At 46.3% G+C, this 22,512-nt stretch overlaps 5 protein-coding genes across 14 annotated transcripts in view; 2 read left to right on the forward strand and 3 right to left on the reverse strand.

Moving 5' to 3' along the window:
* clip1b (CAP-GLY domain containing linker protein 1b) overlaps window positions 1–3,580 on the reverse strand; it is a 24,525-nt gene extending 20,945 nt beyond the window's left edge. For 2 of the 4 annotated variants that reach the window (XM_047017845.1, XM_047017842.1), the window contains exons 1-4: window positions 3,420–3,579; window positions 2,142–2,342; window positions 1,097–1,480; window positions 30–175 (exon numbers count right to left, since the gene is read on the reverse strand). In XM_047017845.1, the coding sequence (XP_046873801.1) occupies window positions 30–175; window positions 1,097–1,480; window positions 2,142–2,229 (618 nt within the window). In that variant the 5' untranslated portion in view covers window positions 2,230–2,342; window positions 3,420–3,579. Of the gene's footprint in view, window positions 1–29; window positions 176–1,096; window positions 1,481–2,141; window positions 2,343–3,419 lie in introns of all 4 variants that reach the window. The other 2 variants (XM_047017844.1, XM_047017843.1) reach the window with 2 other exon arrangements.
* Window positions 3,581–4,701: 1,121 nt separating this feature from the next.
* Window positions 4,702–6,223, reverse strand: LOC124466174 (hydroxycarboxylic acid receptor 3-like). The gene has a single exon (XM_047017890.1). It carries the CDS (start codon window positions 5,788–5,790, stop codon window positions 4,816–4,818), a length of 975 nt encoding a protein of 324 aa, XP_046873846.1. The 5' UTR covers window positions 5,791–6,223; the 3' UTR covers window positions 4,702–4,815.
* Window positions 6,224–6,319: 96 nt separating this feature from the next.
* denr (density-regulated protein) lies at window positions 6,320–11,977 on the reverse strand. 4 transcript variants are annotated; one of them, XM_047017893.1, is made up of 8 exons: window positions 11,955–11,977; window positions 8,327–8,445; window positions 8,149–8,168; window positions 7,968–8,052; window positions 7,676–7,765; window positions 7,199–7,315; window positions 6,752–6,891; window positions 6,320–6,632 (listed from the first exon to the last, which is right to left on the reverse strand). In XM_047017893.1, exons 2-8 carry the CDS (start codon window positions 8,433–8,435, stop codon window positions 6,588–6,590), a joined length of 606 nt encoding a protein of 201 aa, XP_046873849.1. In that variant the 5' UTR covers window positions 8,436–8,445; window positions 11,955–11,977; the 3' UTR covers window positions 6,320–6,587. The 4 variants fall into 4 exon arrangements, with proteins under 4 accessions (XP_046873849.1, XP_046873848.1, XP_046873850.1 ...); XM_047017892.1 differs by lacking the exon at window positions 11,955–11,977 and adding an exon at window positions 10,365–10,449; XM_047017894.1 differs by lacking the exon at window positions 11,955–11,977 and adding an exon at window positions 9,227–9,387 and having other exon boundaries at window positions 7,676–7,756.
* On the forward strand, window positions 9,466–16,940 carry ccdc62 (coiled-coil domain containing 62). Of its 4 annotated transcripts, XM_047017889.1 has the most exons (13): window positions 9,466–10,182; window positions 10,298–10,338; window positions 10,465–10,554; window positions 11,208–11,397; window positions 11,902–12,068; window positions 12,278–12,379; window positions 12,552–12,723; window positions 13,033–13,134; window positions 13,311–13,399; window positions 13,961–14,046; window positions 15,392–15,533; window positions 15,796–16,014; window positions 16,260–16,940. In XM_047017889.1, exons 1-13 carry the CDS (start codon window positions 10,110–10,112, stop codon window positions 16,359–16,361), a joined length of 1,575 nt encoding a protein of 524 aa, XP_046873845.1. In that variant the 5' UTR covers window positions 9,466–10,109; the 3' UTR covers window positions 16,362–16,940. The 4 variants fall into 4 exon arrangements, with proteins under 4 accessions (XP_046873845.1, XP_046873842.1, XP_046873843.1 ...); XM_047017886.1 differs by lacking the exons at window positions 15,796–16,014; window positions 16,260–16,940 and adding an exon at window positions 14,197–15,165 and having other exon boundaries at window positions 15,392–15,482; XM_047017887.1 differs by lacking the exons at window positions 15,796–16,014; window positions 16,260–16,940 and adding an exon at window positions 14,197–15,165 and having other exon boundaries at window positions 9,466–10,146; window positions 15,392–15,482.
* A 281-nt stretch (window positions 16,941–17,221) lies between these two features.
* Window positions 17,222–22,512, forward strand: part of LOC124466155 (huntingtin-interacting protein 1-related protein) — a 7,561-nt gene continuing 2,270 nt past the window's right edge. The window contains exons 1-17 of the mRNA XM_047017858.1: window positions 17,222–17,408; window positions 17,882–17,945; window positions 18,258–18,400; window positions 18,579–18,635; window positions 18,829–18,909; window positions 18,993–19,069; window positions 19,173–19,234; window positions 19,422–19,562; window positions 19,671–19,728; window positions 19,847–19,922; window positions 20,027–20,161; window positions 20,480–20,529; window positions 20,833–20,905; window positions 21,064–21,247; window positions 21,487–21,575; window positions 21,941–22,057; window positions 22,347–22,448. Of these exons, the coding sequence (XP_046873814.1) occupies window positions 17,322–17,408; window positions 17,882–17,945; window positions 18,258–18,400; window positions 18,579–18,635; window positions 18,829–18,909; window positions 18,993–19,069; window positions 19,173–19,234; window positions 19,422–19,562; window positions 19,671–19,728; window positions 19,847–19,922; window positions 20,027–20,161; window positions 20,480–20,529; window positions 20,833–20,905; window positions 21,064–21,247; window positions 21,487–21,575; window positions 21,941–22,057; window positions 22,347–22,448 (1,596 nt within the window). The 5' untranslated portion in view covers window positions 17,222–17,321. The remainder of the gene's footprint in view (window positions 17,409–17,881; window positions 17,946–18,257; window positions 18,401–18,578; window positions 18,636–18,828; window positions 18,910–18,992; window positions 19,070–19,172; window positions 19,235–19,421; window positions 19,563–19,670; window positions 19,729–19,846; window positions 19,923–20,026; window positions 20,162–20,479; window positions 20,530–20,832; window positions 20,906–21,063; window positions 21,248–21,486; window positions 21,576–21,940; window positions 22,058–22,346; window positions 22,449–22,512) is intronic.

Consider the following 22,512-nt stretch of genomic DNA (forward strand, 5'->3'; position numbering starts at 1 on the left):
AGTGCTTTATAGGATATAGGGCTGTTCACCAGCACACGGTCTCCCAGACGGAGTCCTCTCCTGGCCTTCTTGGCAGAGTCCGTCTCAGACAGGTTGGACACGGACTCACTGGCGGTCAGCGTCCGGTTCAGGGGAGCCTTGGCGGCCATGCTGGAGGCGTTGGACGTACTTTGGGCTAAAACAAGAGCATGTTCACTGTACGTACGGTCGCTTCTAAGATGTGTTTTTAGACGGTTTTCATGCCTTATCGGATACTTTGTATGTGAATTGTGACAGGAAATGGAGAGAGAGAGAGGTCAGATATAAACCCAGGCCGCTATGGTAAGGCCTCAGCCTACATGCTACGGTAAGGTCTCAGCTTACATGCTACGGTAAGGCCTCAGCCTACATGCTACGGTAAGGCCTCAGGCTACATGCTACGGTAAGGCCTCAGCCTACATGCTACGGTAAGGCCTCAGCCTACATGTTACGGTAAGGCCTCAGCCTACATGCTATGGTAAGGTCTCAGCCTACATGCTACGGTAAGGCCTCAGGCTACATGCTACGGTAAGGCCTCAGGCTACATGCTACGGTAAGGCCTCAGCCTACATGCTACGGTAAGGCCTCAGCCTACATGCTATGGTAAGGCCTCAGCTTACATGCTACGGTAAGGCCTCAGCCTACATGCTACGGTAAGGCCTCAGGCTACATGCTACGGTAAGGCCTCAGGCTACATGCTACGGTAAGGCCTCAGCCTACATGCTACGGTAAGGCCTCAGCCTACATGCTACAGTAAGGCCTCAGTCTACATGTTACGGTAAGGCCTCAGCCTACATGCTACGGTAAGGCCTCAGCTTACATGCTACGGTAAGGCCTCAGCCTACATGCTACGGTAAGGCCTCAGCCTACATGTTACGGTAAGGCCTCAGGCTACATGCTACAGTAAGGCCTCAGCCTACATGTTACGGTAAGGTCTCAGCTTACATGCTACGGCAAGGCCTCAGCCTACATGCTACTGCCTACATGCTACGCACATTTAACCAAGCTACCGAGCTACACCCTGAACGACGTCCTACTTCGTTTGCTAAAATGATTCCCGAATCAGAATAACTGTTACCAGTGGTGGCCGCCCCTGCTGCAGGAGCGGCGTTGGCCAGGGCGGAAGCATCCGGAGCCGGGCTGCCTTGGCCTCCGTTAGCCTCCTTCTCCGGAAGGACGGTCCTGGATAACTTGGAGGCTCGTGTGAAGATCCCCCTCCCGTCTTCACACTGGAAATACCGCACCCCCGCCACCGAGCCGTCGTTCTTCCCTATGGCCTCGTCCAGCACGATGCCCGCCCACTGGCCAGGGGCAAACTGGGTACCCCCGACAAACTGCACCACGCCGGGCTTGTTGCCGTTGACCCAGACCCTCTCCCCCAGCTGGAAGTCTCCTGCTCCATCTTGCATGGGGGAAGTCACACTGTTAGGGGTCTTCTCAGGAGGGAGTGGCTTAGGAGTGGCTGCGTTAGAAAAACAAAGAGAGAGAAGAAAAAATATGAATTTAACAGAATCAACTTCATCAATCACTTCCTTGTGTATGTTGTGCATAGGCTGTCTTCTGAGGATTCCTTTCAGTGCTTTATCACACTACAGCACTGTACATGAAAATACCCTTGTGATAGTCTACATGCCATGCCCTCGCCTACAGGCTGCAGCTTGACTCACTCAAATTTGAACAGCTATATTTGATTATTCTAAGCCTTAATCTAAGCCATGACCCGTAAACAATGTAGAAGCGGGAGAGAGACACAGGCTCCAGTCCGTGAACAGCTCGGGGGGGGGGGTCGGGGCAATGGGGGGGTCAGATGGCTGAGCGGTTAGAGAAGCGGGCTATTAATCAGAAGGTTGCTGGTTTGATTCCTGGCCGTGCCAAAATGGCGTTGTGTCCTTGGGCAAGGGCACTTCACCCTACTTGCCTCGGGGGGGAATGTTCCATGTACTTACTGTAAGTTGCTCTGGATAAGAGCGTCTGCTAAATTACTAAATGTAAATGCCCTAGCCTACAGGCTACAGCTTGACTCACTCAAATTTGAACAGCTACATTTGAGTATGCTAAGCCATGACCCGTCAACAATGTAGAAGAGGGAGAAGGACCCAGTCTCCAGCCCGTGAACAGCTCACCAGAGGAGGGGGAGGTCTTGGTGGGCGCCCCCGCTGGACGGCCTATCTTGCTTGGGGGCTTGAGTCCGCTGGGCTTGCCCGTGCTCATGGTCACTCGTCGGTTCTGGTGGAGGAGTTGGAGGAGGTGTGTGAGGGCTGAGCCTGATCAGGCTGGGGGGGCTATAGGCCTTCCCCACCACCCACCTTGATGCCCCACCAAGACTGGAAGAAAAGTGTGAGAATAGATGTTTATATGTGTCAAACTATACCCCTTAACTGTATACCTCTCTATAAAGGAAAACTACTAGCTAGACTAGGCCTGTGGACCACCACTTAAGTACTTACCCAGTTCATACAAAATGCTTTAACATGCCTTCCATCTCCCTTAGTATTGATTATAAATATGAAATGAATACACCGTTATTGGTCATCTTAGAAACAGATGTTGTAATGATAATGTCTTTAGCATTAAAAGGGAAAGTATTGGAGTTAAACAACAGTCCCAGTTTATTAAAATGAGGATCTCGCTGTAATCTCACTGCACCCAGGGGATACCCGCTGAAAACGGCTTTATCCAATCCAAGTGTTTGTTAACACCCCAATTTCCATTGCAAGACCTAAACGCGCTCCTCCCCCGCCTAGGGCTGTCACCTGGTAGACCAAAACAAAGCGAGCGAGCATGCAATGCCATACACTGTCGAAGATTATTCCAATGTTTTAGTAGACAAACTCACAGCAAACGCAACGGTGGTCATTTAAATCATTATACTTTAAATGAATGTTGACTGCAGTTGTTGACAGAAGTAGATTACTATATTTGTTTACAAAATATCTATATATTCAGTGATTAACCTTCTCAGTCACTTGTTATCACAGACAGCACCTTCCACCTGGTTGCTACAAAAATCTGGCTCAGTCTATTTACTGGATTTGAACAGTAGATAGTGTGATAGTTTAGCTCACATTAATAGCATTACGCACACATTCTGCGTTAAAGTCACACATTCAACACTAACCAGCATTTGTGTACGTGTAGCGTACGTTTTAGAAATCAATATTTGGATATATTGAATGACGTTTATTTATCAACATGCAAAGATTTCTTGAAATATGTTTTATTCCAGAGAATAGTCTGAATCTACCAAGGTTTCTGCGTACACTCCCTGTCGGAATTTAGCTGGTCGTGCCAAGCGAGGTAGAGCTAGCTACATTTGTGTTAGCCCCATATTAGCAATATGTGACGAAGAGACAGTGACAAGTGGGTAATATGCAGAAACAAGCCATCTATATGTTACTTACCTGCACTGTAGGCGAATATTGCGGTTTGTTTTGTAAGAGCAGTAAAGGTATAGTACGCCCAAGCCTGTCCCGTTAGTTTTCTCTTCGAACAGCCCTTCCCATCATCGTAGACCAGATCTCCACCCCTCGGCATGAGGCAACGGCCCCGGTGTATGTAGGTGGTACTGCATTTCTGATTTACTAGCCGACTCGTCCGGTCTTTTTTATTCTATTAACTCCAGTACAGTCAACTTATCCAAAACGATCTCCCCCTGGTCCCCCAGTAATTTTTGTTGGTTGAACCTGGCTCATACTACAAGAATAGTAGTCATAGACTAATTGTTCCAGATTTTTGCTAAATTGGAAACCACAAGAATCGGCTTATATTACTAAACCCAAGTGAAAGGTTACTATACAGTACTAATAGCATTGATTTTCGTAAAGTTCACATGGTGTATCACATCAATATTGATGTACCTCCTTTCGTTGGTCGTTACGTTTCTACAACTAGGCTATTCCAAGGAGAACATAAACAAACCTTTGTGTGTTAAGCATTCTTTAAAAAACTTTTCTCTCTTCGACCGTTCAGTGTGGTAAGCGAAGATATCAACAAAGAGTGGAAGTGTTATAATGTAGGTTACACGAATTTGATTAAGCCTACCTATGACGTTTTTTTTTTTTCCAAAAACACTTAGAAAAAAAGGTAGAATTGTATTTATTTTTTTACCATTTTGCATATCAACAATTCGAATTTTTGATATCAACACTTCGAATTATTGATATACAAAAATTTTATTTTTCGACCTTTACGTTTTGAAAAACGTATTTTGAAAAATGTATTTTCAACCTTTAGATTAGAAACTTTACTTACAATTAGATTTTTCAACCTTCAGAAACTTTTTTGGCAATTTCAAAATGCAATTGTTGATAACAAAAATTCCTTAATTGGTTAAATGATAAGACGGCTTTGTCAAGATGCGTCCATAGTGTATTTTTGTATTAACATAGCCTAATGTGAGATCCAGTTACACACTAAAACAGTAGTTGTAATGGATACTTATTACTTAAGTAGCCTGTGTGTATCAGAGCCCACACTTATTTAATTTAACTTGCGTGAAAAAATGTAGTCAGAACTTTAACAATTTTTTTTAATGAGTAGGCTATCTGTACTTCAACTTGCGTGAAGGATGTGTGTACTTTTGCCATCTCTAGATATATGAATACAACGTACAATATATATTAATTTGTAGTTAATATGCTACATTGTCATACACGAGATATTGAGAATACACAATTGTTGACAGAGTACTTTAAGTTTATTTGATACATCTATCTTGAATGGACGGACAATCATGTTGAGATCTAGTACCTTAGATCTGAGCACATCTTCTTCGACATAAAGGACACATTATATTTGTCATGACACATGTGTGGAGCCACCATTGGCCGCCTGCTCTTCATCCTCTTTTTTACCCATCAATTTATTCAGAAGTTTGTGGAAAGTTCCACTAAATGAAGGACTGGAAAAATAGTACACAATGGGGTTGAGGACACTGTTGAAGTACGTAAAACACACAGAGGTGTAGAATGCCAGGTTGGCCTCTTTGAAGTACTTGCAGTCAGTATACCATAGCTTGAGAATCCACACAGCAATGCGCGAGACGGTGCTGGGAAAGAAACAAACGATGAAAACAAGCGCCACAGCCAAAACAAACTGAACCGCCCTTTTGATTTTCCCTTTTTTGTCCACTGTCTTGTTCTTGAGCTGCCATGTAATTGAAACTGTACAGAACGTGACAATAGCAGTAGGCAGAAAGAACTGGATGACGTAAAAGGTATTGTGCCAGGTAGACAAGGGACTGAACCCCATACAGATGTTGAAGCTTTCGCACTGTGTCCGGTTGTCGCGGTAGAAGAAATGCGGGCTAGATAACAGATAACCAGTTGCAGCAACAATCAGGCACCACAGACCAAATGACACCCAGAGAGCATAGGTCAGGCCCATACGGTTAATCACGTTCAACGGGTGGACGATTTTAAAGAAGCGGTCGACTGCCACAGCTGTGAGGAAAAAGATGCCAGCCGCCCGGTTTGCAGCCAGCAGAAAAAGCAATATGCGACATGGGATGTCCCCGTAGATCCAGTGCTTTCCTCGTCTGTAGTAGTCGGCTCTGAAAGGAAGGCAGAAAAGGACGATGGAGTCTGCTACAGCAAGGTGGGCCAGGTACACCGAGTTTGGCTTCCAGGTGTCCATGTGGAAGGTAAACATCCATAAGGCCACAAAATTCCCCAACAGTCCGAAGATGAACTCCAGAATGAGGATCGGAGGGAGAGCAGTGTTGAGGATAGGAGCTTCAAAAGCACAACATTCTCCCGTGGTGATGTTTGCCATTTCTAGAAATGTAAGATGAAGGTCACAGTCCTGCTCTTAAGAGTGTCAGCATCGATATGGTCTTTCAGAAACCCTGACCGCTGGATTTTATGAGGTTTTCTTGTTTGCACTCATGGAAACGATGTTCCATAGCCAACATTATTCAAATGTTGTGGTCCACAGGTAATTTGTGTGTGTTATCTCTTAGGAAAAGGTTTTGGCCTATCGGGATATGGGACTAAGTTTATACAGTACATCTCTGAGGATCAAAGCCTCATTATAAAACTATTATGTTTGGGGATAAAGATCTCATGGGGATACAAGGTTCCCCAAAAACAACTAACTAACCTAATTGAGATCCGAGCCAGAATTGAACCCAATTGAAAATAAATCGACTGGCTTACTTCTGCATGCAAGATCCACACATCTCAAAGCAGCACTTATCGATATTCGAGAGTTTGAGATATTATGGTGAATGTTGGAACAAGCATGCGTCACAGCACAGAGACAAAACGGAAGACAAGAAGAACCAGACCGGGTCTTATGAGTGAACAGGTGAATGAGACCGAAATTTATTACCATACTACAGCTTGCTTGAGTGAAATGCGTTTGATAGGAATTCACATCATACCAGACCTTTGGCAACCAAGAGAGAAAGCAGCTATCAAGAACTGAGAATGCCAAAGGAGTGGCCAAGACCAGTTTCTATACAGTAAATAAAATAGATATAAAACAACTTCTTTTAATGTTAATGTGTACATTTGGCCAAGTTGGTGTTACATTTTGCACCCGGTTCGGTCAAAGTGCACATTGGGTCTTTACTTCTTGACTTCTCCCAGGTCATCAATGCTTTCGTCATCCACCTACAAAATCATTTAACACCGTTTTTTTTCTTCTTAAATGCATGTATGGGTTTTTAAAATCAAGGCTACGTGTGGAGAATGATGACATCAGATGTATGTTGACTTGACGCATGACACACCTCAGGCCATTTCTCTTGAATGACATCGATGATGTCGTCTGTAAAATCTCCCTGAATGATGATTTCATCCTCTGCTGTCACTGAGGCACCACAGGAGAACTTTTGGGCAAAGAATCTCTGAGCCTCTTTAAGGTCAATGTCTACAGGATACACATACATAAAACAAAACAAAAAGGTAAACATTTGTTTCACGTGACATATCTAGCTTAAACTTGAATTAAAACTATGTTGAATTAAAGTCAGATGGCTGAGCGGTTAAGGGATTGGGCTATTAATCAGAATGTTGCCAGTTCGATTCCCGGCCGTGACGTTGTGTCCTTGGGCAAGGCACTTCACCTTACTTGCCTAGGGGGGAATGTCCCTGTACTTACTGTAAGTGGCTCTGGATAAGAGCGTCTGCTAAATGACTAAAAGTAATGTAAAACAAAGACATGATGATGTACGTACCAAAGGTAGCCAGGCCACACACCCGTGTGACATATTTCTTTTTAGCTCGTGGGATTTTCGCTATCGTCACCTTCTGGGGGACAGTCTTCTTCTTCTGTTTAATCTGACCTCTACCACCTGGAGGATAATAAAACCATGTCATGCATATTAATTATGACAAGAGTCAGGGGCGGTGTTTTATTTTGCGCAGCAACAAACCAAGTGCAACAGTGAGTTTTTTCCAAGTTGAATTAGCTTTTAGCGGCCTCAGATCACTAGGAGACTAATGTGCCGGATTTGACTTTAGCGTCAGAAAATCAAAATCAGAAAGAGTTTTAATCGCCATGAAAGTTTGCACAGACAAGGAATTTACTTTGGCAGGAATGTGCATACATTCAACCCATAGGAATCTTAAATATGTGGTCTAACTATACTAAAGGTACAACGTCTAACTACTACTAAGGGGATTTAAAATAAAAAATATAAACTTGAACCCACCTCTCTTCTGTTTCTTCTTCTCCTCCTCCTCGCCTACAGGGGGAGACTCTCCACTTCCTGGATCTGGCTTGGGAGCGTTTCCTGCCGGACCAGTAGGAGTGAAGAGGATGGGGTATTTAGTACGAGCTTATTCACCCCCGCAGCGCCTCAGACAAACCACAGTGGTCTCGCTGAGACGTTTCCAAGTGGGTTGTTCGCCAGACTTATTACATCTACAATTATTTCAAATGTAAGACCCACGGCAATCCTGCTAGCGCTTATTCAGGATGAGAGACTGATAAATGTAACTCACCAACGCTCATCCGGGCGAACACATCTGGGAAATTCTTCTCCAGCCACTGTCTGCATTTGGCTGGCTCAGGCATATACTCACAATACTGTCAAAACAGGAACATCACGCGTAACGTCAGGACATTGATAATCCCACTTACAGAAGAATTTTAATCGAGTGATGATGTAAATGAGTTGCATACCTCTGTTGGCAAGGAGCACACTGCAGACGAAAGAGAAACATATCACACTTCAAGCTTGGCTGAATGCAAATTAAACATGTTACGTCCACATGCTGTATGATATCTTCCAGCATAATTTGGTAGTCAATCATCACTGTTGAGTAGTTAGGACAGAGACTGAGTGAACATCACCACTTACCTCCACAGTAGAGGACTTTGAAGGGGTACTTAGCGTCAGAGTCAGCACACCCATGATGATCCGCTTTGTGATCTGCCAAACCTGAATCTGTATTTTCAGTAGTAGCCATCGTAGATTATCTGGGAGAAAATGTTACCCGTTAGTAATTTCATGACGTTCTCTTAATGAAAACTGTGCAGAAGCAGTGGGAATAGGTGACTCATTCTAATAGGTTTGAGGATTTGGATTGATAAATATAATCAATAGACACATTTAAACCCAGTGGCACCTACTCCAATACAAGAAAATGACCATCTCACAATAATGTAATGAACACCAACGTTTTCAAAATCTAAAATATCTCAAGACTTCATTGCTACGCAGTGAGGTCAGTCTATTTTTTGGGGTGGACCATGGATGTCAATGTACCTAGTCTAACTGTGTGGTACAAAATCATTCAAACATCAAGTAATGCCAGTACGAGAAACATTAACGATACAAGTTGTCAATTAAGGGGGCATTAGGAAGAATAAACATGTTCTCACGGAATGATGCAAGAAAATGTAAGTGCAGCATTTCAGATCCCAAATATTGAGAGTCACATTGCTGTCTAACCTGTCAAGTATAACTAGGTATAGCTAGCCGATATGTTAAAATACCTATGTGTTTAGTCTACCAATACCACAGTTCATATACAAGAAAAGTCAGGCTTGAATTGATTCATTAACTAGGTAGCAAAGTAAGGTGGCTAGCTCTCGCTAATAACGCCAATGCCGTAGGCTAGCTAGCAGCTGTGGTTAGCACCAGAAGCTATCTGGCTATTGGCTGGTACGAGTTTGCTGAAATAGCTATCAACACACACAGCAAGCTGTCACTGTCTCCAAGTGAATGAAGACAACGTAATTTGCTAATGTTACATACCCCTTAAAACGACCTTAGTTTTGTTGACGGTTTAACAAAGCCGTACGCATTATTAGCTGAACTTGTAGTTAATGGCTCAAATGAAATAAGGCTAAGTTAGGACAGCTTGAGCACACCTCCTCTGCTTCAGCCTGATTTGGCTTGGGGTCCTGTCAAAGAGAACCACCTTCGGTCCTATCCAAGAAACAATAGCTGTCTAGTTGGTTGCCTGCACTGGGAATTTATTCATAAAACCATTATTTACGTGTATTTTCCAAATGTGGATTTCGTTTTGTCAAATAATAAAAGTTGTATTGTCCATAAAAGTGTTAACGCTGTGAAATATTTATTGTTATTGTCTATTCATGTCAACGTTTCACAAAAGGCACTACTCCGCACCTATGACACATATTCTTTGTGTTTTGGTATACTGAGATCGTCCCGCGGTGCGTCTATTTGCTAGCACAGTTTAGGCATCATGGAAGCGGGTCCGCGATCTCGCGTTCTTCGCCGTTTGTAGACTTCATCATTCCAAACGAACGAACCTAATGTCAGCTAGCTGTGTACAATTTTAAACCAAGACTAAAGTGATTGTAGTCCATCAGGTTGTATATAAGTGTTTATAACAACTTCTGGGGTCATTCTGGTGACTTTTAAATTATTTTAAGACAATTAGATGCAGCAGTAACTATTTAACTGCCTGGACAACAGTCGTTTCTTAGCTAGCCTATCGGTATTTGGTCTAACTCATTTGCTTGGCTAGCTTGCTAGCTTGGCATTTGCTGTAATTACTAGGTATTTAAAAAGTTCTTTATAAATGAGCTACCCAGCTGGTCAAGCAATATTACAGGCTCGTCTCAAATGTAACTCAAATCCATAGACGACATGACTTGAATGAAATGAGATGGATAGAGGAACACTCAATCCAAATGGAAGCCATGGTAACTCATCATCGCAGAGCATTGACTTGCCCACCGGTAACATACGGTCATTCCCCACAACTCACAGTAAAGATGGGCAAAGTGAAATAGACCCGTCAGTTTGCCATTACTGAATTAAAATAACTTAACATGATTTTTATATGCATTTCAGTTACCCAATTTGATCACTGGCACAGCACTCCTGTCAAAACGGTACGACCAAAACGCTGTTGACTTACACTGATAAAAGCATAGTGAAGTAACGTTATTGTGTCCGTGGCTTTGAACAGCAAAGGACTTCTTACGATAGCCATCCATTAACCCATCATCTCATTTCAGAGTGAGATACAGGACATGACAAGAAGGTTGACCAGAAGTTCCCCAGCCCCGTCGTCAAGAACACGTCACCTCATCCCACAAAACAACCAGGTGAGGACATGAGAGCGTTTCTCTCCTAGTTTAGGCAGACCTCAGAATCTTAGAAACTAGTTCCTGTTTTGTGTGCAACCTGTGGAGATAACATAAGAGGGCTGTGACCTTAACACTTTCAACTATAAACCCCCTCATTCTAAGAGCCTGGTTTTATTATCACTGACTGAAGAACAGAGGCTTATCCAATGACAGTTTCTAAAGCTCTTGTTGGCCCTGTTTACACCTGTTTTTAAAATGTGTTCGGCAATCCCAGCACAAGTAGGTCGGCCACAACCCTTCACCGACCTTGTGGTGCAAGTTTTACAGCAGTGCCTTTATTGCATCACAATATGTTCATCATGTAAATAGAATGATTCTTGTACTTCTTTTGTACCAAAGACATTTTTTACCTAATCGAAATGTTTGCATCCACATTGTATCGTCATCGTAATGTCATGACGATATCATGTTTCACCGTACTGAGTGGTTGATAGAAGGTAATCATCTTTCCTTTCTTCCTTTCTTTATTAAATATCCCCATCTGACTCAAGAACAGTCGTTTGTAACTTGTGTGGGGGGGGGCATATTCTTCGACTGACATATTCTACGACATTCCTTGGTGTGTGTTTCATTGATTCTCCAGTAGCAGCTGATATGTGTTTCTATCTAAGACCTTGAGTGAGATGGAGAGTGCCACCATCCTGAAGCAGCGCAGAGAGCTTCAGCTTCTCATAGCAGAGCTTAAAGACCGCGACCAGGAGCTCAACACCATGGCTGCTGCCCACCGCAAGCAGCTTCTGTCCTGGGAACAGGACCGCCACAGAGTCCTCACCCTGGAGCAGAGGAACGCTCGGCTGGAGGGTGAGAGACGGCAGGCAGCGAAGAGCGCAACTCGCAAACAAACGGCCTAGAGCAGGGGTTCTCCAATCCTGGTCCTCGAGGGTCGCTGTCCTGCGTGTTTCAGATGTTTCCCTGCTCCTTCCCTCCTTCCCTTCCCTCCTTCCCTTCCCTCCTTCCCTTCCCTCCTTCCCTTCCCTCCTTCCTTTCCCTCCTTCCCTTCCCTCCTTCCCTCCTTCCCTTCCCTCCTTCCCTTCCCTCCTTCCCTTCCCTTCCCTCCTTCCCTCCTTCCCTTCCCTCCTTCCCTTCCCTCCTTCCCTCCTTCCCTTCCCTCCTTCCCTTCCCTCCTTCCCTTCCTCCCTGTTCATTTGAATCAGGTGTGCTGGAGCAGGGAAACATCTAAAACATGAAGGACAGTGGCTCTCGAGGACCAGGGTTGGAGAACCCTGGCCTGGAGTGTGTGTTGGTGTTTCGTGGGCCCTGCTGCTTGTGTAAACCGTGCCGTGCACTCGCTCCCTTGTGTTTCAGATGAGCTGCAGAAGCGTAACGAGGTGATCAGGGCCGTGACTAAGCATGCTCACGTCGTGGAGGCGAGGGAGAAGGAGGGCCGCCGGGAGCTGAACTCCACCCAGCAACAGCTGCACGAGATGGGGAAGAAACAGCAGCAATCCAGCCAACAGTATCACCACCTGGAGGTAGAGACTCAAAGCCATAAAGTGACACACATAAAAAAGTGATATATATATATACACATTTGTCCAAACTTTTGACTGGTACTGTATATATATAAAAACATACAGGACAGGGCCATTCATGAGGACCAGGGTTGAGAGCCACTGGGTTAAAGCGTATTTTGCATTGGCTGGGTAGTCAGGATCTGTGTTGTTTTTGTCGCCCCCTGCAGGAGAGGATCAAGAGCTTGAACTCCACTGTGATGTCGCTGTCTGCACAGGTGGGCGCTCTGCAGGTGAGGGAGGAGGAGCTCAGCGCCATGCTCAGGCTCAAGGTACACCTGGATGCAATCTGGTTTGATTTGACACTTTTTATACTCGTATTTCTTACACCGGTTATCGCACCCAAGTTGCACATCGTGTCATGGATGGTATTACTGTGGGTTTTTTAAGGATACGTACACTTGTGTGAAGAATGTGAATCACGAGATCCTCTCATCCAATCAGGATAAGGACGTGACAGAAGCCACCAATCACATCGTGGATCTGTCGGGGCGTCGGAAGGATCTGGAAACGTCTCTGAAGGAGAGCGGCTTCAGAGAGAGCCGTCTGCTGAGGGAGGCGGAGGAGAACAAGAGACGCTACAGGGAGGCCAGGCACGCCAGCACACGCCTCAAAGGTCAGATGGCTGAGCGGTTAGGGAATTGAACTATTAATCAGAAGGTTGCCGGTCCGATTCCTGTCCGGGAGAAAATTATGTTGTGTCCTTGGGCAAGGCACTTCACCCTACTTGCCTCCGCGGGAATGTCCCTGTACTTACTGTAAGTCGCTCTGGATAAGAGCGTCTGCTAAATAACTAAATGTAAGGTAAAATGTAAGGCCCTGGAACACACGCTGGCAAGGTGCACCGTGACCCCCACAGGGACACGTGGTTTGTTCCCGTTCGCGTCGGTGTTCCGAGCTGAGCAGGTGTGTTGTGTTCATGCAGAGGAGCTTCAGGAGCAGGTGAGGGAGGGCAGTGCCCAGAGAGAGGAACTCATCCGCCTGAAACAGGAGGGCCAGCTCCTACGCAGGGAACTGACCTTGTCAGGTAATGACAGGATCAAAGCAAGACTGGATGATATCCACAATGTTATACTGTTCACTAGTATCCAAACACCCCGTCTAGTGAAATTCAAACACACACACACACGCACACACGCACACAAACACACACACACACGCGATGGTGTGTGTGCCTCTAACACTTTGACCTGCTCCTCTCAGGTGAGGGAGAGGACTGGAAGGATGAGCTGCTGGGATTGGCTCGCTCCAAACAGGAGCGCACTGATTCAGAGCTCCACTGCCTGCGTCAGGTTTGTCACCTGTTTCCTGTCAGCTGTTTCCTGTCAGCTGTTTCCTGTCACCTGTTTCGTGTCAGCTGTTTCCTGTCACCTGTTTCCTGTCACCTGTTTCCTGTCACCTGTTTCCTGTCACCTGTTTCCTGTCAGCTGTTTCCTGTCACCTGTTTCCTGTAAGGTGTTTGTTGTCAACTGTTTCCTGTCACCTGGATTGAAAGAGAATAAGTGGCTCTGTCCAACAAACTTTGGAACCCTCCGATATTCCTAACTTGTTCATTTAAGTCGTCAGACAATTACCCCAAACTAGGGTTGTATCAACTGTGGAATACCACACACCAGTGACACTACTGACTCAATTAAATACAACGTCCCTGTCACTGTTTACCCAGAATGCTCTGGGTGGGGTTCAATGCTGCCATTCTGGTTCTGCAGCATGTCTGTGGGACTTTTGGAATTCTCTCCTCCATGTGTCTAATCAGTGAATCAGCTGTTGTGCAGTTTGGGTGTGAACATGGGCCTGACATTTACATAACAATGCAACAATTGTGTGGGTGTGTGTTTGCGTGTGTGATCCAGTTGTGTGAGAATCAACAGAATGACCTGCAGCTTCTGCAGCTGAACCTAGAGAGCGCGCGTCAGGCCTTGAAACAACATGATGGAAGGTGAGCTGCTGTGTTTATGTGTGTGTGTGTGAGAGAGTGAGAATGAAAGAAGGCGAGAGAGGGAGGTAGAAAGAAAGAAAGAAAGAGAGATTTTTCTGTTTCCTGTAAGTCCTGCTCTGAGACACTGGTGTTGTGTCTCCACGGCTGTAGCGGTAGGGCAGTGTTGGAGACTGAGGCCAGTCAGGGGACAGAGAGAGGATTGACCGTACTCAGACAAACCTTGAGCAGGAACACAGATCACCAGCCACGCCACCAAACCCTCCCTCTCCCAGGAGCCAAAAGTCCAGAACCCCGCGACGAAACCCCTTCTGGGTCGACCTCTGACTTCACTGACGCCACCATGGATACTTGTGACCTCGCTACGAACCCATCGACGCCGTGGGGGCACTCAGTAGGCCAAGCGAGCACTCTAAGCCACCCAACAGGAGGCAGCGTAGGTCACTACAGATCCGGGTTCGACACCCGGTCCAGCTGTCGTCGTCTGGAAGACCAAGAGAAGGAAAGGAAAGAGGAAACTCGGAGCTCAGCAACTACAAGTGGCTCGCGGAGGAAACCTGCAGGCCAGGCCTTGAGAGAATGCTTCTCCTCAGTATCAGGAACTACAAGTATGGCTTCTTCGAGACCAGTACAACTCCCTGACCCCGTGACCCCTAGCTGCATAGCTGGATCGTCCCCATCTGCTAGGAGGTGTGCGCTAGGCCATGTTAGCTTTAGCGACTGTGTGGAAGATATCCGAGTCACCGGGGACGAGGGCGGAAACGTAAGTCCACCGAGTCTCACTGGCAGACGAACGAGCGATGGCGGCCGTATCTCAAACGACAGCCGCCGTAGAACAGGGATGAAGAACCAGGAGGGAAAAGCCCTGGCCTCGACCACAACCTCCCTGGCCTTGACCACAACCTCCCTGGCAGGGCGGACTGAGCCCCAGGGTCGGGCGGAGCCTAGCTGTGGAGGGGCTGGAGGCAGAAAAGAGGCAGACCCCACCGACAGTGGGGCAGAGGCTGCCTCGAAGGCGGAGGCAGAGATGGATCTCATAGGTTTCTTTAACGGAGGAGAAGATACAGAGGACTCCTCCTTCCACCTGCTGGACCTCGGTCCCCTGGTCTAGCAGGACTCCTGGTAGGGTAGAAATCTCACCAAAAACTAAAATCTTACCAGAAGTTGCTAGCATCTTACTGTAAAGTCGCTAGATAACATGATATATGTTTTGTCGCTAAGGAAGGCGAAAAGTCGCTAAATCTAGTGAACATAGTCGTTCAATTGGCAACAGAGGCAGGGCCACAGGGGTGTGAATGGACTTCTATAGGGTACAGCATGACCTCAAGTCTGTCTCTCTCTCTCTCAGCCAGGGGGACCTCACCTGCAACTTCCTGGACGACCTCTCCCCCTCATCGTGGACTAGGAGGAATCTTGGTCCAGTGATTGGCTCTCCAGCAACCACCAATCAGAGAGCTGCTGTCAACGGCAACCAGAAAACCCTCCCAGCTGTAAGAGAAGAGTCTTTGTTTTCATTAAACTGGTTACCACATTCCATGAGTCAGAGTCTGTCAGATGTTTTGATTCGTGTCCATGACGGGTTCACTTTGACTCCTCTCTTCTCCATTACAACAAACAGAAACCAATTCCAATTCCCATTTTGATTAAGTTACGTGGAAACTTTACGTGAGGTTTGCTGTATGGAGGTTACCATGGTTACGCAGGCCCGGAGACAGGATACTGGTGTGAGGTTCTTCTTCCTGTTCCTGTCAGGATGGCACTTGCTGCTCCACCAATCGGCTGCAGCGTCTGCTGGCCGAGTCAAGGGAGATGGTGTCCAGCCTGGAACGCTCCGCCCTGCAGACCACTAGCCCCTCCCACAACTGTGATGCTGTCCTCGGGTTCGCCGCCGGTCAGCTGAGCGGCTCCAGTGACTCCTCCCATCACGCGAGCCAGAACTCCCCCTATCACCCGGCCTCGCAGGCACACAAGGTTCACGCTTGTTAATGGCTATAGTGTCTCTTAAGAATCCACTCCACTCTCTCCTTTCTTATTCTACTGTCCCTCTCTCCTCTCTCTCTCTATCCCTCTCTCTCTATCCCTCTCTCTATCCCTCTCTTTCTCTCCCTCCTCTTTCTCCTGTCTATGTTGTGTGTGTTGGCACTGACAAATGGGATGTACTCCAGTCATCTCTTTGAGTGCGTAAAGACATAACATGTCTTTTGTTTTGATACTAGGAGAGTGGAACTCCGCCCAGGGCCGCTCAGCACCTCAACGCAACCCAGGAGCATTGTGGGCTAGCAGGAAGCCAGGAGGGAGGGACCAGGGGTCAGAGGTGAAGCCTCCTCCAAGCCAATCAGAACCAGAGACTCACTCCTGCCGAGCCAATGAATGACTACAATTGTATCTCAGGGAACCAAAGAAGGACTTTTATATCTTTAAAAATAAGTTATAAAAACATGTTTTTACACATTGAAAGTGTTTTAACTTTGTAATATTTTAGTATATCGAAGTATTATCAAGCATATGTGGTGTCTGAAAGTTATTTACTGTATAATACAAAGGTTTATTTACTGCCAAATGTTTCTGAGGAACAAAGATGGTCATTCCAAAACTTGATCCAAAACTATTTTAGAGGTTGTTTTCTTTTCCGTCTCTCGCCAATATGTCTAACCAGTCGGACAGGGCTACTGAGCAGGGCTTACTTAACATTCCAGTTTCACTAAACCTGATGGGTGACTTACACAGGGGACACCTAACTTGGGTATAGAAACTGGATTTAAATGAGACTTGAACTGTACTCTGTCAGCATGAGCATATTATTTTGTGTCATTAATGTTTATATTAAGTATTTTTAAAAGAGAAAAATGTCAAATGTTTTTCTATTAAAATAGAAATTAAACCACGTTCTTCATAACATGTTTCATTTTAATCTTTTCCAATCCAATCTATAACCAAAAGAACACCCTATCCGTATTTTTACTCAACGATTGAATCTGGTTTTCAATACCGAACTTGTGAATCCTCGTCATTGTAGCCCACGGCAAACGAAATAGTGTCAAAAGTTTTGAACGCTGATGCACATTTGCGCAATTGTTCGCAAAGCAAACCTATACGCTTCAATCACGTAAAAAAGCGTTAAAAAACGAAACTCACGCATCAGTCATCCACTACCCATCAACGATAAAGGAAGAATGTGTAGACTGACGTCGTTCTTCTCGACGTGATGTCATACAGGTACAGCCTGCCTTGAACACAACCTACTTGTTCATCTGAAGTGAGTGGATTACAGCAACAAGATGAGTTCTAGTAAAAATAAAAATAAAACTGAAAATAAGACCGAAAAGGTTATAGCTGCGGAGAAAGAACAGTTTCGCAAAGAACAGGTAAAAATATATTTGTTTCATACCGCAAAGGTTCCTCTGTAACTTTTTTATGTGGTTGAGTTTGATTTTTTCGGAATGAGTCTATTATGTATTCTAATAACCTGAAATATTAAGACCGCTGTTTAGTTTAAATTATAGTTATATAATAGGCTAGTTAATTATTTTCAAGGCAGGTCTATGTAGTTGAGATAGATGTTGTGCAGTGATTGAGATTGACTTTGTATTCTTAGCAGTGGGAGTTTCCTCATACCTTAAGTCTGAGAAAGAAAAACAACATCGTCTTCATCATAACATGAAACATTAATTAGCCATCTGTTTGTAAGCTATAGTTACATTACATCGTCCTTAAACAATATTAAGTCATTTTGAGAATGTTTTAAATGTGAGATGTTAGTAATTAGGCTGCTATTTATTTCTCCACGCTTCATTTTCCTCGACTGTCTTCACCTTCATTGCTCCTTCCCTGCTAAAAGCTCCACAGCATCAGCAAAACCATCACCTCCAGCGAATCCCCGCCCAAGGAGAAATATGTACGCAGTATCCTTTACTCAAAGCAACACACTGAGGACAATGAGGGCCACAAATACTGGGTCTCATAAAAAAATAAATGTGTTCCATCAGTAAGTATGATTGGACGTGAAATAACATGGACCTCATTGTATATCTTTCACCAGCAACACTTCAAGCTTGAAAACACAATTCTTGTCTGCTACATAGAAACATATTTCAAACACACCCATAATGTGACAGAGCGAAGAACAATGACCTGCCACAGTCGTTTAGCTTAATGGTCCGCTTAGGGGTGTGACACTGGTGTTTAGTCTGAACGTTTCCTTGACGACCGTGCTGACATCATCATGGGGACCCACAAGGAGGCCGGGGCCTCGACCTTCTGGTCCTACATGCTCAACGTTCCCCTCTCCAGCAACGCCATCGTCAGCTGGAAGTTCTGCTTCATGGTCCACAAGCTCCTTCGCGACGGACACCCCAACGTAAGCAACAACACTTCCTGGAAACGGGTGGTCGTCAAGCCGCGTTTGCGTGGCGCTTGGGGGTGAAAACGTCTGGCGGGAACGAATGAAAATGTCAATTGTATTGCAGCAACATTCGAATCGTTCCTGACTGTCTGTCGTGTACTGATGAATCTTGTGTCTTGTGTTTGCTCCACAGTCAGTGAGGGATTCCCACAGATACAGCCGGAATGTGAAAGATATGGGTGTTCTCTGGGTGAGTTCTGGGTCTGGCATCTATTCTACGTGGAGAACTTCCATGTTGGAGTAGGTCTCCGTTGTGTTGCAAATTCTTGTCCGCCCAAACACAAATCCCACAAAATATTTCAAGTAACAGCGACCTCGAGGACGGATTCTGCCGAAATGAAGTACTGAAAGGTCACTGTAATAATTTGTATTTTCTTCTTCAGGGAAACCTACATGATCGATATGGACACATTGTGGCCTTGTCTGCTAAATTCCTGTGTAATAAAATGGATTTCCATGCAAAGGTGAGATACTAATATTGTTTTTAGTTGAGAGTCTCTTCAGAATATGAACTTGCAGTCTATTCATACATTCTCCTTTCCTGCAGCACAAAACAATCCCAGGTAACCTGGAAGCCAGTGATGACACAGTGGAGAGAGAGGCAGGAAATGACGTCAACAAAGTGTAAATTTCTTTAAACTTCAGTCGAACATACTTTCCCTGTAACACATCCACCTGAAAGAATATCGCATGTTTACATTCTCCCCATCTTATCCTTCCACCTCAGGTTCGACATGACCCAGGAACTGCTTGATTACTTGGATTCCGGCCTCAAGATGTCCGAAACAGGTTTGCTAGTTGACTATTGTCTCTGTCTCTCCCCCCTCGACAAAAGCTTCTTTCAGAGTCAGTTAGGTGAGTGATGTCTTGTGACCGTGTGTGTGTGTGTGTTTGCTCCTGTGTGTGTCTGTTTGCTCCTGTGTGTATGTGTGTGTGTGTTTGCTCCTGTGTGTCTGGATCCATGTGACCCCCACAGTATGGCGCCAGCTGGATGCTAACGGGGCCAAGTCCACCACTCCCGCTGGGCAGTGCCGTCTGGCGCCCCTCATCCCTCTCATACTGGACTGCAGCTTCCTCTACCACTTCACCGTCAAACTGATGTTCAAACTGCACAGCCGTGAGTGACACACACACACACACACACGCACACACACACACACACACACACACAGACAGCTGTGGTTAAATCACAGTGTCTGACCATATGAAACGTTCTGTCACGTAGGAGTGAGTCCAGACTCGTTACTGGGACACCGAGAGCGTTTCCGGGATCTATTCAACAGGTACACCGTCACCAAGCAATGGTTCTTCCTCCTCACAAAGCCGTGGAGTATCAGAGGCACACACAGCCGACTGCAGGTATGAAGACATCAGCTGACTCATCCTTCTCTCGTCTCTCAGCCTCACCAGGTTCTTCGACCGAGCCAGAGAAATGGAGTTCTTCAAAAAAGTCATCCAGATTCCTGATCTTCCAGACGTGAGTATCAGTTCCCTCAGCCTGCGTTGATATTGGTCAGTGTTGTGTTCCTCGTCCTCACAGCGCTGGGTACATTCTTGTGTTTGTGCGCTGAACCCCCACAGGCTCCTCCCAACTTCCTCCGCGCCTCTGCGCTGGCCGAATATGTCAAGGCTGTGGTGGTCGTGCCCAATCAGGAGCCACCTGAGGATGAGGAGGCGGAGCCACTGCCAGACTACAGGGAAGTGCCACAGACTCAGGTACGACCGGAGATCACCTGACCTCTGAGAAGGACTTTTATTTGTATGGCCTTTTGACACACGTTGTCATAGAGGGCATCACAAACGCAGACAGAACTGCCCCTCAACCAATCGAAACCCTCAAGGAGAAACTCCCAGGAAAACTCTCAGAGGAAAAAATGGAGGAAACCTTGGGAGGAGCAATTCCTTGAGGGATCCCCTCCTCCAGTGCATCATCCTCTACACTCACCTGTTCCCTCATCCCACTCCTGTTGAATCCTAACGATGAAGGAGCTGTCATCCTCTACAGTGTGTCTGTTTGTGTTTGTGTCCTTACAGTACTACCTTCTCAGTCAGATGGGAGCTCCAGACTCGGAGACTGAACCAAGGTAAAGATCCTCTCCTGTAGCCGCCCTCTGAACGAAGTACAGCTAGCTTTCTAACAGCAGGAGAGACTTCCTACTACGAATATTCAGTCATTCTATGAAGATAGACTATGTTTTCAGAAATACTATCTATGAATAAACAGTGTTTCTGTGAAGATACAGCGTTTTCTCTGGAGGTGCCGTGTATCGGTCTCGCGCGAACTCTGCAGAGTGAGTCTGACATCTCCCCCTTCTTCTTCTTCTTCTTCTGCTTCTTCTTCTTCTGCTTCTTCTTCTTCTTCTTCCTCTTCTTCTTCTTCTGGGTAGGGAGACAGAGGTGGAATCTATGAGGAAGGAACTACAAGCCATCAAACCAGAGCTGCAGCTCATCAAAACAGAGGTCAGTGTGTGTGTGACTACGTGCGCGTGCGATGTGCGTGCAAGTCTAAGCACTTACGTGCGTGCCATCACATGACTAGCTTGGTGGGTCTGTGTCTTCGGAGCGTGATACGACCCCCCCCCCCCCTCTCCCCCCCCTCTCTCCCCCCTCTCCCCCAGGCCCACAGGTGTGTGAGCCACCTGAAGTCCCAGGTGAACTCCCTGGAGGCGGAGCTTGAGGAGCAGAGGACCCACAAGCAGATGGCTCTGGTGGACAACGAGCACCTGCGCATGGAGGTGCAGGCCCTCCGCAGCACCAACGCCACCAACGCCGGGGCGCAGGTCGGGTACAAGGAGGCGGACGGTGCGTAGACACACACACCATCACACACACACACCATCACACACACACACCATCACACACACACACCATCACACACACACACCATCACACACACACACCATCACACACACACACCATCACACACACACACCATCACACACACACACCATCACACACACACCATCACACACACACCATCACACACACACGTAGAGACACAGACATCTCCGTGGCTCCATGACCCCTCTCCTCTCTCACAGGCAGGGCCCAGGCAGCAGAGATCCGCTTCTGTCAGCTGAAAGAGAGACACGCTGAGCTGGTCACCGGCCACGCAGAGCTGCTGAAGAAGGTACCGGGACCAGACACCAGAACACCAGAACACTAGAACACTAGAACACCAGAACACTAGAACACCAGAACACCAGAACACTAGAACACCAGAACACCAGAACACCAGAACACTAGAACACTAGAACACCAGAACACTAGAACACCAGAACACCAGAACACCAGAACACTAGAACACCAGAACACCAGAACACCAGAACACTAGAACAGTAGAACACCAGAACCCAGAACACCAGAACAGTAGAACACCAGAACCCAGAACACCAGAACAGTAGAACACCAGAACACCAGAACATCAGAACACCAGAACACTAGAACATCACAACTGTGTTTCGCTTCCATCCTCTCCCTTCCGTACATCTGTAGAATGCAGACACAGTGAGACTACTGGCCAACACCCACCAGAGCCAGGATGACCTGATCAGGGCCAAAGACCAGCTGAGCAGCCAGGTGGAACACCTCCTTCAGGAGAACAGAATGAGGGTAGGACAACGTCCTCCCCTGACAGAGAAACACTACTATAGTCTTCCTGGTAGTCTGTACTGTTCTCTAGAGGGACGTCTGTTCTCCAGAGTGATGTCTGTTCTCCAGAGTGATGTCTGTTCTCCAGAGTGACGTCTGTTCTCCAGAGTGATGTCTGTTCTCCAGAGTGATATCTGTTCTCCAGAGTGATGTCTGTTCTCCAGAGTGATGTCTGTTCTCCAGAGTAATGTCTGTTCTCCAGAGTGATGTCTGTCCTCCAGGGTGACGTCTGTTCTCTGGTCCTGATCAGGCAGAGCAGCAGCAGCATGAGACAGACAGGCTAAACAGGGAGCTGATGGATCAGAGGGCGGAGCTGGCTCGCATGCACGCCGCCCTGGAGGGTAAAGAGATGGTAGGCTGCAAGCCTGCTTAAGGGCATCAAACTCTGACTTAGTCTGTTTTAAAAGTAAACAAGT

The sequence above is a fragment of the Hypomesus transpacificus genome, unplaced genomic scaffold (assembly GCF_021917145.1).
Source record: "Hypomesus transpacificus isolate Combined female unplaced genomic scaffold, fHypTra1 scaffold_84, whole genome shotgun sequence".
NCBI lineage: Eukaryota > Metazoa > Chordata > Actinopteri > Osmeriformes > Osmeridae > Hypomesus > Hypomesus transpacificus.